The 17141-nt window shown below is 37.9% G+C and overlaps 1 protein-coding gene across 3 annotated transcripts; it reads left to right on the top strand.

Annotated features, from left to right (window-relative positions):
• The first annotated feature begins 223 nt into the window (after window positions 1–223).
• Window positions 224–17136, top strand: LOC139143678 (uncharacterized). Of its 3 annotated transcripts, XM_070714196.1 has the most exons (5): window positions 288–373; window positions 5782–5819; window positions 13292–13743; window positions 14222–14431; window positions 14837–17136. In XM_070714196.1, exons 1-5 carry the CDS (start codon window positions 303–305, stop codon window positions 14999–15001), a joined length of 936 nt encoding a protein of 311 aa, XP_070570297.1. In that variant the 5' UTR covers window positions 288–302; the 3' UTR covers window positions 15002–17136. The 3 variants fall into 3 exon arrangements, with proteins under 3 accessions (XP_070570298.1, XP_070570297.1, XP_070570299.1); XM_070714197.1 differs by lacking the exon at window positions 5782–5819 and having other exon boundaries at window positions 224–373; XM_070714198.1 differs by lacking the exons at window positions 288–373; window positions 5782–5819 and adding an exon at window positions 1177–1353.
• The last annotated feature ends 5 nt before the right edge of the window (window positions 17137–17141 follow it).

The following is a 17141-nucleotide window of genomic DNA, read 5'->3' on the forward strand; positions in this document are numbered from 1 at the left end:
ATTTAGAAATCGTACGTTTGTTTTTCCAGGAGAAACACATCATTTGACACAAATTTGCATGTAAAGGGGTCGCCAGTAAGCACGTGGTCAAATCTGGCATAAGAAACAATATGAAATGTTGGGTAAAGCCTGCCCAAAATAAACTGATTTGAACTTTTGTGTTTTGTAATTTATACCACTGTAGTAACATTACCTTTTTTTGACAACATCACACAATGTAATACGTTTTGAAACTGAATACTCCGACGTATTCTGTGTCTCCTTTACTAAAAAATACGGTATGCCCATTACCATGTAAGGAGATGATGACGTCAAGACAGATTTGTTGTGCGTTTGGTCGATGGTCCTGGATGGTGGATGAAGTTTTGTCAAGGTAGGTTGTGAATTTATTTACCTAAATGGAAGAAATTAGGGTCGATCTAAAAGAAGGCCGCAGAATGTTATGATACTCTAAGCGAGCTGAACTTCAATGCGAATGGTTGGATAATTTGGAGGATGTCTAGAATGATCTCGTCTCATGAAGATTATTTGGCGGTCAGCATTTAATTTCAACGCGTCACAAGTTTGCGAAATGAGTATTCAAGTCGAAATCGCCCAGTGAGTCAATGTAACTGTATCTGTATTACCATTTTGAGGTATGTAATTGTCTCAAAACTGACATTGTACGAGCATAAGTACGGCCTCGTACTTTCACAGCAAGATTTTGACGTAAGGCTGTAAAATTCCTATTAAAATTGGAGCTACGGTTTGTATTGGGACTATTTTTAGACCCCCTCCAATCGTGAACTCCAAAACCCAAAACGTACATTTGTTTGGACTCAACTAGGTCACGTTGAAAATTGCCAGCAAGGAGACTATTACTATGCAAATGACCACAGCCGCATTTCTCCGTACTAGGAAGACTTAGTTATACATTTTCTCAGTTTTTTCTCCTCTATCTTTCGAATAAAGATGATAAACCCTTGCACTGCCAAGCCTAAAATAATTGCTGTCGACTCCAAGCTATACACCCTTGCCATAACCGCAGGAACAGCTGTGCGGGCCTGCTCATGTTCCGTCGAACGATATTTTTAGAAATCTGGAGACATGGCACATCGCATTTTTTATATTAATATTTTACAAAAGATGTAAGAAGCAATGATTTTTGTCGAAAATTCTGAAAAAATGTAGGAAGATTTGATCGCGAACACTTTTTCACTTGGGGTCAACATGGGGTCGCAGCCATGTTGCCTCAAGGCAAAACTTATTTCTGTCCGCTCTCAAAACTCAAAAATGTCGGATTTGAACCTGAAAATCTATGTCATTTTGTCAAACTTCGGCGAAATTTCAGCCTATAGACAGGATTTCATCTAGGTAGGTACATTTACTGAAATTTGATAATCCTGTGCTTGAACGGCACTGACAGCTCGCGTTCTCCGGGAAGTCAAGTATCCAGCTGCCCATACACAGCTGCCCATTGGCTGAGTTATGAAATTGTTTTCAAGCGACGGCGGCAGACCGTACCGGGGCTCTGCCCTTATGAAAATGAAACTGTGCGGCAGCTCTGCTGTAGACTAGCGGCAGCTCTGCCGTAGAGTTGCTGCACTAGTGCTGCACAGGAAAGCTGTGCAAGAGAGGCTGTGCAGGAAAATGCAGCTGGCTGCACAGTTTCTGCACAGTGTTAATCTGAGCAGAAACTGTGCAGCAGGAGACAAAACTGTGCAGCTTCTGTGCAATAATCTCAATACTGTACACCTTGTGTGCGGCAAATGTTAAAAATGTGTACAGATTGTGTACAACAGACCTTGAAGTGTGCAGCTTGTGTGCAGCAGGCCATCAAAGTGTGCAGCTTGTGTGCCAGAAATTACATTACATGTACAGATTGTTATTGGTTATTGCTGCGAATATGGAGCAATTAACACATGATGGGCACATTGCCGACTATTTCATTACCGGGAGTACATGCAGTGTACCATTGCACTTCGTGACCAGTCATATTCAAGAAAACAAAACTGACCTTCATTTATATTTTGCATTCATTTATTTTTATAACAGACAATCCAACTTTTAAATTATAAAAACTGTTAGATAATGGACAGCTTTTAAAGCACAGTTCAGCTGTGAAAGCGACACAGGCCTAAACTCAACAACATTGCAGGATGATGGTATAAAGAGTACATCTGTATAGCAGTGACATGTAACATCATTACATGAGTACCCCCTTCGACGATCTGGTTTGGTAAATCAAGGTTCAATCGACAACTGAATTTTTAGGAAAACAAATTTTTAAAACAGGGACTTGTCTGACTTGCAAGTTAAACTCTGTATTTTCTGCGAGTGATACCAAAATGCACTGAAACAGTTTCGAACGAAATGTATGATGGTCTGTAACTTGTGTAAGGACGCGTCGTAGACTTTTGTTACTGCAAATCTGTACCTTAAAAATATCGACAGATGAGAACTTTTCATTGTAGAAACAAACAAATAAACTTCAATGTCGCAGGACCCGCTACTAGTACCTTGGCTCCAAGCAGGGCCGTGGACGTGTTCAGACTTCACGCTATAGCAGTGTATACAGTATACGGTACGTACGTACAGTGCCCAGCACTGGAAGCTAAGTCTGTGTCCTGTCATCGCTAACAAAATCTCGCTTTCTGTTATGACTGGATTGATATTCAATGCTTTTGTCCATGTTTTCAGCGTTAGATAATTGCCGAGCACAATTTTGGGGTGTTTCACACCCCATCCTGACCGCTGTACGAAAATCCAATACGCTGCTTCGCTAACGTCCAGCGCTGAGCTGCAGCCGACATGTTTACACTCTGAGGTCACGGTTCATCAAGTTCATTCGCGCATTGATATTGAATCTTCGTGTTGAAGAAATTTTACTCTATTTTGAGTCTTTCTATGATGAAAATAACCCGTTTCATTATACTTGTAAATTGGGTGCTCTATCAAGTATAAAACATAACGGATTGGTCAATAATGTAGAGTCAATTCCAACGTTTAAAAACGGGACTACATTATAAATCGCGTAATGATTTATAGATCGCACTTCCGTTAACGTCATGAGGCTTGATCGGCGCGAAGTTAGATTTTGGTACCATCGGCTGTGTACTTGTTGTTAGGGAGTTATCTAGTGGACAATTTCGTGATCTTTCTATGGAATCGCCAGGCAAATGATATCACAGTGTTGGAAAAACGTGTATACAGCACCAGAGATAGACGGGTTTCAAAATTTGTGAACGTGAACAGCAGTAAAAATGCTCACTATGTTTTCTAAGTATGTACACACGGTTCGGAGAGACCTGCAACCGGAACCGGGATCGAATCATCCAGCCTCTGCGAGCAATTCTCAAATGTACCGGTAAGTCAATTTACCGTCCGTCTGTTCATCGCTATAATGTTCTGTAATCGTTGCATTGCTATGTTTAGCTACAGGTGAATTTTCGTTGAGTACCGATTCATACTGAATTCACTTTCGTTTCACAACAGTTACAGTAAGTGCTGAGATTTTTGCAGATTGTCGCCGCCGTTGGTATGTAAACACATACGGCGAGCTGTCCGCTGTTTGACATTTGATCATTATTAATTTAATAATCATAAATGTATATGCATTTTTTTGCTTCAAGTTTTCAAATTTGTTGTCTCTTTTCAAATAATTATTGATGTCTTTCATCAAATTGCGATGTTTAAATGTGTGGTCAAACGGTAAAGACTTTCTTCCCTGAACGATTTGTATTTTTCAGAATGCATAGTGAGGAAGGGACAAGAAATTCAGAGAACAGAAAGCCAAATCGCAGCCTATGACAGTAATGTAAATGTTACATGAAACTTCTCGAGTCAAAAGAAAATTCTCTTGAAGATACTTGTGGCATGAAATGAACATGGCATTTAAAATAAATCGTACCACAATTTGAATTTAATCTTTTTTTTCTCTATGTCTTTTTATTTAACAATAACTTTATTTGCGCTGACCATTTTTTCTTGTGATACTGGTATTTCAGAGCTTAGTTGGATAATAAAACACATCTTGTGCTTTCCACAGTCTGTCAGGTTTTCAACGGTGTCACTAACATTGGCCATGTTTACACAAAGCGATTTTACAACTTCTGTTTACATATCTGAGCTGAACGTATTACAATATCCTTGGAAAAGATAAAAACGTTGAAACTTATGGTACAATACAAGAAATTTTGCTGTCACTTAATTGTGTTGCTTCTTTGGTTTTCAGTATCTATCGTCTATTTAATAATGTATTTCGTTTTCTTACTGTTGCTGAAATTGGTAAAAGTTTATCCCAGAGCTGACTGCTGTGGAATTATGCCAACTTATGAAGGAAATTTTGCATTTTGTGGTTTGCGGCAAATCTGCAGTAACATGCAAAATAATTTGCCGCAAATTTTACCTACTCCTGGTAGCTGTCCTGCAAGATGCCACAATTTTCTGTGAAGTTCCTGCACAGTCTTTCATGGTACTCTGTAGTTCAAAGGGCTATTTGTTGCAAACACAGGCTTCCACATTTCCAACACAAAGTTACTGCAGTTACTGTTTTCAGTATTTCTTGCATTATATATTTGCTCAGTGCAGCTAATGTGTATAATGCAAAAGAATCACCTGACAGCAAAGCTGCTGCAACTTGTTGTATTGTTGCACAGTTCCTGCACAAAGCTACTGCACAGTTACTGTTTTTCATTGCTTCTTGCACCTGTGCGGCAGCAACTAATTTGCATGAGAAAAAATCGCCTTACAGCAGAGCTGCCGCAACCTGCTGTATATTGCTGCACAGTTCCTGCACAAAGCTGCCGCACAGTTACTGTTTTTATCATTTCTTGCGCCTGTGCGGCAGCAGCTAATTTGCATGCGAAAAAGTCGCCTTACAGTTGAGTTACAGTAATTGTCTGTTGCACTAGTGCCGCACCTGTGCAGGAACCTGTGCAGCAGGCTAAATATTTTCATAAGGGTGGATATGAACCTACCGCCGGTGTAGCTCTAATGACTGTTGCGTTGTTGTTGGGTTTTTTTTTGAAGATTTTTTTACATTAAACCTACCATATTCCTTCAAATTACAACGAGATTTTTTTCGATCACACAAAGTACGCTGAACACAGGCAGGCTATCGAGAAATACTGACAATACGTCACTTGTATGGTGAAAGTGCGGCACATTATGTCACTTGTAATTTGGTCGTACGAGCTCGTACGTCTGCTCGTAGTTCGTCCGTTTTGAGACGATTAGATAAATGCCATTTTGTAAAAAGATAAGGTTTCATTATATCGTGGGGAATGTCCACTATCGTTTTCTTATCGTTTACAGAAATGGATCTCGAAAGTTGAGAACACTAGTGCAAAATGTCAATAAAAGGCATGTGCTTGATTTCCTTTTTCAGCGTCGCGTTTAACGGTCGCCATGATCGTCAGTGTATCTGTTGATTTTTGAAATTAACCCATTATGAAAGGAGAGTCTGAGTTGTTGGACAACTTATTTTTTTTTAACTCAATGATTACTCTTCTCTGTATCTGAATAATTGTCCAGAAATTAGTGAATGGCGCAAATTAGAAAAAGCATATTTCCAATTCACAGGCAACACGTTTCTTTGTTGTTGACTGATTTTGAAATTTTGATGCCAAAGCAGCGCCCCCCCCCCCCCCCCCCCCCCCCCCCCCCCCCGTCTTTGTCTAAAGATAGCATTGCCAATAGATTAGAAAATGTACAATCCGTTGCAAAGTAAATAAACTGCAGCGATGAGTAAAATCATTTTCATGCATTTTAAGATGACATAGAACACTTTCACTTTTACAGGGAAGTTGTGGTTTGGCAGCTTTTTAATAGGAAAGCAGGTATGTCTTTTCAATGCACACATCTCCATTGTTGTGTTTTATTGCAAAAGATAGCACTCCACTGGCCATCTGACAGCAATAATTTTGTATTGTTAGAGCCATTAGTTCTACCTGCACCATACATAATGCATGAAGTTGAAAATTATCTATGCATTACAACATTCATTTGGAACAAAGATCAACATTATCTAATCAAAGGAAATAAACAAAACTGTTCAAAATTAGCAGCAATACAGAATCTCACACTTTCTCCGCTGGCCAAATGTACATTTTTAGATCATCATGAAATTATAACAACTCTGACAAACATCCAAATTTTGCCCAATCCTGGCCCTACATGCAGTGTGCAGGAGAGTGATTATTCTTTACATGTTTACTATACAATAAGCTCATGCGAGTTTCCACAGTTTGCTCAATATCACTGCACAGGTAGTATACATACAGGTGTTAGCACTTTACAGGAAATTGTGGAACATGATGATGAAATTCCAGATGTTCTTTATAGTGATGACTTTGAGTTTTCACTTGTGCAATCAGTGCAGTTGCCCTACAAAGACTGGCAACTTCACATGAATCTGTTTATTAGCAGTTTTACAGATAATATGTTTACAATTTAATTGTTTTAAGCTAAGTTTAGCAATGCCTGTCTGTCTCTCTGACTGTCTGTCTGTATACTGGATAATCAACAAGAACCATGCTAATTTGCATATATATTGAATGAACTTTTCTAATTATCGACATAGTTTTAAAACTACTGCATCAAATTTGATGGAAATTTATACACATACTTATCTGATAGACCCCTGACTGTAGAGCGAGACATTGGGCAATATCATGTTATTAATAGCTAATTTGCATATTTAATCAATTTACCAAATTAGCACTGTAAATCAGGAACTCCCTCTCTTCTGAAGATTCCCTTTCCCTAAACACTGTGAATGGCAAGTGTTTCTATGTCCTTGCTGGTACTGTAACTCACTATGGTAACACTTTGTCTGCTGGTCATTATGTTTCCTTCATCAAGGAAAGTGACCAGTGGTTTAAAATGAATGATCTACAAATAAAGACACCTTCATTGAGTGAAGCAATGAATGACACATATCTTTTAATATATGTAAAACCGACCAATGATGACTTAGTCATATGCCATCAACATGAACCAAAAACTCAAAATCAAGAACCCTTGCTCAGAACTCCATGAAACTTGCTGGAGATATTGTTTGTGTACATATTAAATTGTAGTAAGAGACTTTCCACACTGCTAATCAAGAGTTCCTACTCCAAACTCCATAATACTCCAGAATATTGTTTGTAACTATGTTAAACTGTATCAATTAAGAGACCCTTCACAGAATCTAATAAAAAAATCTTTAATTTGTATTTTATGTTAAACAAGGGAGCATTTTCAGTTCATATCTGGTTCCTTTGCAGATGTACAGTAAACTGGTAAGCCTTCAACCAGCTACAATGACTTCTTCAAATCCACTGATAACTGGTCTTCCTAATCCCAATAATTGTTGTTTTCATAATGCAATTGTACAGTTATTAATGCATTGCCCTACTTTTCATCAAATATTGTTCCAACAACCATACCATGGGAAAAATACACTGGTTAACACAATCACACAAATATTCAATAGTCACACATCTCAAACATTCAGAAAAAATCATCAGATCTTTACAATTATATCATGAATACTTGCAATGACAGATTTCAGCCAAATGAACAAAATGATTCACATGAGTATTTACTTTATATTATAAACCAGCTTTATAATTGTCAGTTTTTAACTCCCAACAATCCCCAAGTGTTCAAGCTTTCTGGAAATCAAGTTGTTACATGCAATAATTGCAAGCAACTTCTGTTACTGTTTACAGTGTTTTAGACATAATGCTTCCCAATGCAAATAACTCAATACAGCATTTACTTAACCACTACTTTGATACTGAACACCTTGATTACACTTGTAATAACTGTATGTGCACTGGTGCAAACAAATATTTAACAGTTACTGCAGAACCACTGATTCTCATCATTACTGTGAAGCTTTTTGATGAACATTTGTCAAAACAAAGTTGTAAAGTGATTTCTGAAGATTCCCTTTCCCTAAACACTGTGAATGGCAAGTGTTTCTATGTCCTTGCTGGTACTGTAATGGTAACACTTTGTCTGCTGGTCATTATGTTTCCTTCATCAAGGAAGGTGACCAGTGGTTTGAAATGAATGATCTACAAATAAAAACAGCTTCATTGAGTGAAGCAATGAATGACCCATATCTTTTAATATATGTAAAACCGACCAATGATGACTTTCTCATATGCCATCAAGATGAACCAAATGTACAAGCAGATCCAGAAAACAGCATCTCAAATGATTCAAACTCCTAGGACCCTTCCAATTATCTTTCTGAGATATCACAACCATTTTCTGAGATATCACAACCATTACTGAACAAGTATGTTTCTCTTCAAATGGATTACAATAACCTGCCATTATATATTACTGTATATATGTGACAAGACATCTCCAATCAAAACAGTTATTTTCAGTCATGTCCATGAGCACTTCGAGAGTACTATTGCTTTCAATAATACCCCAAAAAGCTATGCAATTGAAAAACATGAATATCAGTCTTTAGAATTTCACAACCAGCAACATTTACCACTCTCAGATACTGTCAATACCCCTGTACATATGTCTTCAAATGCAAAAACTCCAGCCTTGCAAGCAACTGCACATGCAACTACTTTTAAAATAACAAGAAAACAAATGAACACTCGATCAACCACACTAAAAAAGCCATGTAATAAACTCACTCATGATTTGCCCAATGCAAATGGTGAATTCAAAAGTACAAAACAGAAAATCAACAAAAGATCTGTAAATAGCAGTACTTCAAAAGGTAAGAGACAAATATTTTTCATTTGGAAAAAGACATACTTCTTTTCAAAGAAATATAAACCAAACTTGTAGTAAAACTTGTGCAATGTGCCAAAAGCAATTATTCCCTGAAGAAGTCTCTCACATGCAGACTAATAAGAAAGTCACATGTTACTGTAGAAGATGTATACAATATGCCAGAAAAGGCACATTAGCACCATGGGCTTCACAGAATGAGATGGATCCTGGTCCAATCCCAGATTGTTTAAAGGGTTTAAATCTCCTTGAAAAAAGATTGCTAGCAAAAGTCCAGCAATATATCTGTAGTAATATTACCAGGTGGCCAGTATGGTACAAAAGGCCAATGCATAAATTTTTCCATTGATATTAATGAACAGTTGAGGTCACTTCCATGTACATTGGCTGATGCCAATGTAATTGTTGTACCTTCTGATGACAAGGACAAACAGTCCATGCCTATCAACTTTGAAAAATTGTTTTCAGCATTAAAGTGGCTGAAAAAGGAGAATCCCTTGTATAAAGACATAGAGGTCCCACAGCTGTACACTACAGAAACTTGTACAGTTCCATCAACTCAGGTCCAGGACTCAGATATGGACTTTTCCCTTGCTCAGGATTGCTTTCCTCAACCTTCAATTAAGCAAAAACAGTCAAATTTTTTTACCATGGCCAAAAACAAATTAACCGATTGATATTCTGTCAAAAACAGTAAAACCACTTGAGGAATTGACCTTCCCCTGGTTATTTCCATTTGGTAAAAATGGCCTCTGGGCTAAGAGACCAACAAAAATAACAGATTTGTCATATTTCCAAGCCAGATTGTCACATACAGACAAGCGCTTTTCATCTGAATTGCTTTACTTATTTTATGCACATTCTATATATGAAAGTAGAGCATTGGCCAGCAGTGTTTCAATTGCTCTTAGAATGAAGTCACCTGTACTGTTTAATAATGGTAAATCATCTATCACTGCAGCAGATGTCAAAAAGCCAGGTAAAAATGCTATTACAGAAAACTCCTATGCCTTCATGAGAAATATCAGGGGGACACCAGCATACTGGCACTCCCAACTTCTCAATTTGTTAGCAAAAATAGAATGCAAAGGTCCACCTACATGGTTCATAACTTTGACAGCTGCTGATCTCAAGTGGCCAGAACTTTTTTCTCAATTGGCTCCTCATAAAGATATTGAAAAGTTAACGCCACTCCAAAAATGGTCCTTAGTGAGGGAAAATCCAATAATAGTTGCCAAGCATTTTCATAGACGAAAGCAGGCTTTCTTGAAATACATATTGAAAGGCAAATCAGAACCTCTGGGACATATAACAGAGCATTTTATAAGAATTGAATTTCAACTCCGAGGATCTCCCCATATCCACATGTTCCTGTGGATAAAGGACAGCCCAGATCTTGATTCTCTTGAAGGTCGTGCACATGCCCCTGCTTTTATAGATAAACATGTTAGTACCATAATACCAGATGATACAGACCCAGTCTTAAGGCATTTAGTCTTGACATTACAGGTTCACCGCCATACTAAAACATGTTTAACCAAAACTGGCCACTGTCGGTTTGATTTTCCACGTCCACCATCACATGAAACCAGATTGAAAACAATATTGATCCTGGCAATACTTCTCGATTTTACATCACCAAAAGAATCTAAATGACACAATGGTCAATGCCTACAATCCGGTAATATTGAAAACTTGGCAAGCAAATATGGATATTCAGTTGATACGAAGTGTGTACGGTGTTGCCCTATACATATGCACTTATATATGCAAAAGTGAACCACAACACTTACGTGAAGCAATATCTTCTGCACTTGATAAACTGCCACCAGAATCTTCAGAAAGACGTAAACTACACAATATCGGGGCCATTGTGTTTATCACATCGACAAGTATCAGCTCAAGAGATAGCATTCCGAATGACCCATATACCTTTTGTGCAGTCATCTATGGCTACTGTATTTGTAAATTGCCTCAAACCAGCCAAAAGATCTAAAATATTACTTCCGAAAAATACCCTAGAAAATTTGCAGGATGATGATACAAATGTATTTCAGATAGGCTGTATTGAACAATACAGCAACAGACCATCTGGCCACATGTGGGATCATATGTCTCTGTACACATTTGCTACATGGTACACACTTGCAGGGCAAAATCTCATAATGGACATCGACAACCCTGTTTTAAGTTGCTGAAACTTAATACTTGGATAATTCAGCGAACAAAACCGGCATGCATAAGATATCCAATTCTAAATCCTTACGAACATGATGATGAATACTACTACTCTCAGCTTCTGCTTTTCCTGCCTTTTCGCAATGAAGATGAAATCCTTTGTGGTTTCAATAATGCATATGATGTGTATTTGGCTAAAAAACAGCTGTTTGACAAAAGTTCATGCCCCAAAAAGAATGTCATGGAAGACATTGAACACAATGTGCACTTGCTACACAAGTTGCACCATGGTGATACACAAATTGCAGATGCCCTTACACCTAATACATCTCATGTTGAAACATCAAACCTACTCAGTGATTTGGATACTGGTACAAAGTTTCAGATTTTCATATATTAGATATTTCATCAGACCAGCAGGTACTCAATGGAAATAGTTTTGTTGACATCATTCAACAAGAAGACCTACAGTGGCACCATTTAAGCCTATTTACCATGACTGACTCGGTTTACAACACAAAAATGAAATTACTCACACCAGACCAGAAAGTTGTAATAGACCATATCATTGCATATGCTGAAACATATCTTGATTTTATAAACTGCAAAACCAAAACAAAGCCCAAGCCTTTGCACATATTTGTCACAGGTGGAGCAGGTTGTGGAAAGTCCTTTCTTCTGCAAATTCTGAGAGAGTCAATTTTTCACAAACTCCTAACTGCCTGTGTATTAACACTGGCGCCAACAGGCACAGCTGCATTCAATGTCCAAGGTCAAACAATACACTCAACTTTTTGTTTGCCAGTAACTAATCGCTTTTCTAAAAATTATCAATATATACCACTCACTGCAGCAATGAAAGATAACTTGCAAAGAGCATTTGCAAGTATACATTTTATTATCTTAGATGAAATAAGTATGGTTTCTGATCACATATTCCATGCTATTCATCACAGGCTACAAGAAATTAAGCCAGATTCTGACAGTACATCAGTATTTGGAAACTGCAGTATTGTAGCCTTTGGAGACTTTTTCCAATTGCGCCCTGTAGCTGCTAGGTATCTCTTTGACGATGCTAATTATCCATCATGCAATCTTTGGATACAGTATTTTAAACCTTTTTTCCTCAAAACTAATGTCCGTCAACAAAGTGACAGACCATATGAAGAGTTACTCAATCGTGTTAGAGAAGGCAACCCTCAACACTTGACATAAACTTACTTTGTGAGTGATGTAACATTGATCTATGCAAACCCCCATTTGATACAGCTATACATCTCTTCCAACACGGCTACAGTGCTATCAGTACAATAATATGAAAACACAGGAAATCGCTACACTGACAAAATCCAAAGTATACACCATTTGGGCAATACATACTTCCCCTGATGCCTCACCAGTGCCAGTATTACCGCTATACCTTCAGATGATACCATGTGTGGAGGCTTGCTTTCTAAGTTAACACTTACTATTGGCAGTAGAGTGCTCCTACTCCGCAATATTTGCACTGCAGAAGGCCTTGTAAATGGAGCTCAGGGCACACTAATACAATTTCACTGGGATACAAGAAAAGATATGCCAAGGGCAGTAGACATTTTATTTGACAATCCAAAATTGGACAGTCAACGCAATCTCCAATTGATCAAACCATTTCAATTAAACCCATGACCACTACTTCATTGCTAAAGGTGGCCTTGAAATACAAAGGACACAATTGCCACTCATACCAAGTTGGGCTATAACTATTCACAAAAGTCAAGGTTTAACTTTAAAGAATGTTGTTGTTGACTTGGGCCATAAATGCAAAAGCCCAGGTCAGGCATATGTGGCATTATCACGATTACCACACATTGCAGGATTAGCATTATCTGATTTCTCAAAGCAGTCAATTAGAGTTTCAAAATCTGTATTAGCAGAAATGGTAAGGCTAAAGGTAAATAAACCTTTAAATTGCTTAGCATTTTACCAATTTGATCAAATTACACAAACACTGTGTGTACAGCCTAGGCATGCTTATCAAAAGTGAAAGGTCACAACAGAGCAACTTCTGTCACATACTTTTACACATACCATGTACATGGTGCCAAAACAGATGTACGACAAATCCACCTTAGACTTCTTAGCTAATTTTTATGTGGCACTAGGTGCTATTAGGTAGTATAAGTTATCAGTGAGTCTTATTAAAGCTCATTTCAATGGACAGTATTTTTGCGAAGTCTGGTGAACAGATAAATGTTAACAGCGTTTGCTGGTCATTTCACTAGCCTGCCCCTTTGTTACTGGTATTGTTATCAAGTTTCCTAAACCATTTTATCATGTCCCCCCCCCCAACCTCTACAAAAAACACTGATGCATACATATATAATTTTCTTTCCAGGAAACATGCCTAGGAGATCAGAAACCACAGTAGCTGCTATACAAGCAAATACCAATACCAAAGGAGTTTTGACAGTTCAGGTTGCAAAACCGTTAACTGTATCAAAATACCAAATTGGAGATAAAGAAAAAACAGCCGGGCGAACTGTGGTTTGTGACAACACAGCACCAATAATTTGCTATGTTGAGGATCCTCCTAAATTCTCTTCCTTTCATGAGTCAAAGGTAATCATGATCAAGAAATACTCCACCAGATTGCAGGATGGCAATTTAATAGTGTCTGTTGGTAAAAACACTGAGGTGTTTGATGTCAACAAAGTACTAGAAATCCCTGAAGCACTTCTGACGGCAGCTCAAGTTCTCGATGTACCTGTGGCACCTGCAGTCAACATTACTGAAGCAAGAACATCACCACGTAAAAGGAAATTGACAGTTGAAGGCAAAGTTATCAAAGTAAGTGGTACACTTCCTGGCTGTTAACAACTTGTCATTTGGCAGCCATGCAGCGATATGTAGCAATCAAAGCACTCCGGTAGTTGTAACTTTTGACTATTTCTTACTATTTTCATTCTTAGTATCATGGTTTCGTTTATATCTGCATTTATAAGCAATGTTAGGTAGCTCACTTGATTTGTACAATCACCTTTTTTCATAGAAAAGCCGCTGGCAATTACTGTGTTACCTTAGCCAATATCACTGTGCCCACTGACTAAGGTCAACAAACTTGGCAGTATACAACAAAATTATCAACCCTTCATATAAGTTTGATGACAGTTGCTAAGCAATTTCTCAAATGAAATCGATGCATTCAAATATATTTACTAAAAGGCGAATGAGTGCTACAAAATTCATAATTGATACAATGTCATATTTTCATGGATTTTATTGTATATGCACTGATATTGCTTTCCTTTGACATCCATACATGTAGGTATCTGATGTCCAGACTGTTGGTCACAAAAATATACCTTTGAAGAAATTCCATCTCCAAGATGCAACTGGTGATGTCAGTGTAGCACTTTGGAGAGATCAGTCAAAGCTATCAGTTGCGGTTGATGACTGTATTTCAGTTTCATGTCTCCAAGTTGGTGAATATAGAAAAGAGCCAGTTTTGTCTTCAACTGACTTCACCATGATTAAGGTGAGTACCAGAGGTGATTAGGGTATTAGTTTTCAATAAATTATCTTTTAACAGCAGCTGTATATAGGCAGAAAAAATCTCTTGAACATGTCTGCCCACTCAAATTGACAAATTTTCAATTAAGGATGCTTTTAGTCTTGTCAGTTGCAAGTACAAAATGTGTTATTAAACTTATAGTCCATTTGAAGGACCTAAATGCAAACAAAATTTGTCATTTTTACTGCCATATAGATATTTAGCAGTGTATCAAAATGTTCTGTATTACATTTGACATTTTAGGTGTATGTTTTCTGTTAAGTGAATGTAAATTCACTTTTACATTCACTTTTGTACATCATGTCTGTCCAACTCTTCAACTCATTGTACAAGATGTAAAATTATCTTCTGTTTCTTTTTTTCAATCAGCCTGTACCTAAAGAGAATTTGAAGATCTTCCTGCCATTGATGTTTCTGATGATGAGGCTATGCAGACTGGAACCATTATTGGTGTCTCTGAAGCAAAGTTGTACCCATCTTGCCCTAACAAAAGATGTCGAGATAAAGCCCTGGATGAAGATCACACCTGTTTAAAATGCAATACAACGTATTTGCCTTCTTCTACTGGTACAGGTGCAGTTGCCAAAATTGCCATAGATTATGATGAGGATATAGAGACATTTACTGTCTTCAAGCCAGCTCTCATTCGCATTTTAACATTACCCGGAAATGGACAATTAAAACAAGCAATACTTGACATCCTGCCTCTGAAAGTGCTATTCCAGTACACACCAGATAATATTATTACATTTTTACAAGTTGCAGCTGTTGAATAAATCTCCCGGCAGATCATCAGTCCATTTTCCTACTTCATTGTTTCGTCATCTGTTTTTTTACAAGAGCTTGCATGCATGCATGCTATCACTTCAGAATCTGCATCTTGATACACAAAATAAGTGCTAACTCGGCCATTTCCTGACAGTATATTCAATAATCCTGCAGTGTTTAACAAAGCAAGTCTCTTTAAGTTTAGTGCAATGGTTAATTAGAGCTTGAATAGCTGTAACTTTTGACTCCTTTTCAGCAGTTTTTAGTCCCCACGGACACCGTCCGGGGGGACTTATAGGTTTGGTCATGTCCGTGCGTCCGTCCGTCTGTCCGTCCGTCCGTCCGTCCGTCCGTTCACGCAGATATCTCAGAGACGCCTGGAGCGATTTCGTTCAAACTTGGTACAAGGATAGTACCCTACCTCATACAGATGCACGTCAATTTGTTTCACAATGCAATCAAATTTGGCCGTGTTAGAGGACTTTTTAGTTTTCACCTCCATAGACTCCCATGTATAAGGCAGTCCATAGACTCCCATGTATAAGGCAGTCCATAGACTCCCATGTATAAGGCAGTCCATAGACTCCCATGTATAAGGCAGTCCATAGACTCCCATGTATAAGGCAGTCCATAGACTCCCATGTATAAGGAAGTCCATAGACTCCCATGTATAAGGCAGTCCATAGACTCCCATATATAAGGCAGTCCATAGACTCCCATGTATAAGGCCAAGAAAAATAAAAATTTAGTTTCTCATCGTATTCATATTGCAAAAAGGATGCAGTGACACAGTTTTTAGTCCCCACAGATAAAGTCCAGGGGGCTCATAGATTGGGTCATGTCAGTCTGTGAGTCCATCCATGTGAGTCCATCCGTTCACGCAGATATCTCAGACACTTTGACAAAATGTCACGTGACCTTGGTGACCTTTGACCTCAAATATACATATTTGTCCATAACTCAGTAACCACAAGTGCTACACCCTTCATATTTGGTATGATGGGACACCTTATGACGCCACATATTGTTCCCAATTAATTATGCGCATATCTAATTTTGAGCGAGCCAATAGAGCTAGAGGTCTGATTTTTGGTATGTAGGGATAACTTAGCAATACAATTTGTTTGACAAAATGTCACGTGACCTCGGTGACCTTTGACCTCAAATATACATATTTGTCCATAACTCAGGAACCACAAGTGCTACACCCTTCATATTTGGTATGATGGGACACCTTATGACGCCACATATTGTACCTCATTAATTATGCACATATCTAATTTTGAGCGAGCCAATAGAGCTAGAGGTCTGATTTTTGGTATATAGGGATAACTTAGCAATACAAATTTTTTGACAAAATGTCATGTGACCTTGGTGACCTTTGACCTCAAATATACATATTTGTCCATAACTCAGGAACCACAAGTGCTACACCCTTCATATTTGGTATGATGGGACACCTTATGACGCCACATATTGTACCTCATTAATTATGTGCATATCTTATTTTGAACAAGCCAATAGAGATAAATGTATGATTTTTAGTATATAGGGATAGACTATAGGATAGAAATTTTTTGACAAAATGTCATGCGACCTCGATAACCTTTTACCTAAAATACATGATTATGTCAATAAATAAGTAACCACAAGTGCTATGTCCTTTATATTTAGTAGGATGGGAGACCTTATGACAACACATGCTTTACCTCGTTAATTATGCCCATATATAATTGTGGGCAAGCCAATAGAGCTAGAGGTCTGAATTTTGGCATATATGGATTAATTAGCAATACAATGGGTTTTTTTTTCAAAATGTCACGTGACCTTGATGACCTTTGACCTTGAATATGCATATATATGCATAACTCAGTAACCACAAGTTCTTTACGCTTCAATTTTGATA

The sequence above is a fragment of the Ptychodera flava genome, chromosome 11 (assembly GCF_041260155.1).
Source record: "Ptychodera flava strain L36383 chromosome 11, AS_Pfla_20210202, whole genome shotgun sequence".
NCBI lineage: Eukaryota > Metazoa > Hemichordata > Enteropneusta > Ptychoderidae > Ptychodera > Ptychodera flava.

Excerpts from the sequence above, each read along its gene's own strand:
- LOC139143678 (XM_070714196.1), top strand. The coding sequence starts at position 303 with ATGATGACGTCAAGACAGATTTGTTGTGCGTTTGGTCGATGGTCCTGG. Across the intron at positions 374-5,781 it reads GTGGATGAAGTTTTGTCAAG|GGAAGTTGTGGTTTGGCAGC; the intron begins GTAGGTTGTGAA and ends TCACTTTTACAG. Across the intron at positions 13,744-14,221 it reads TTGAAGGCAAAGTTATCAAA|GTATCTGATGTCCAGACTGT; the intron begins GTAAGTGGTACA and ends CCATACATGTAG.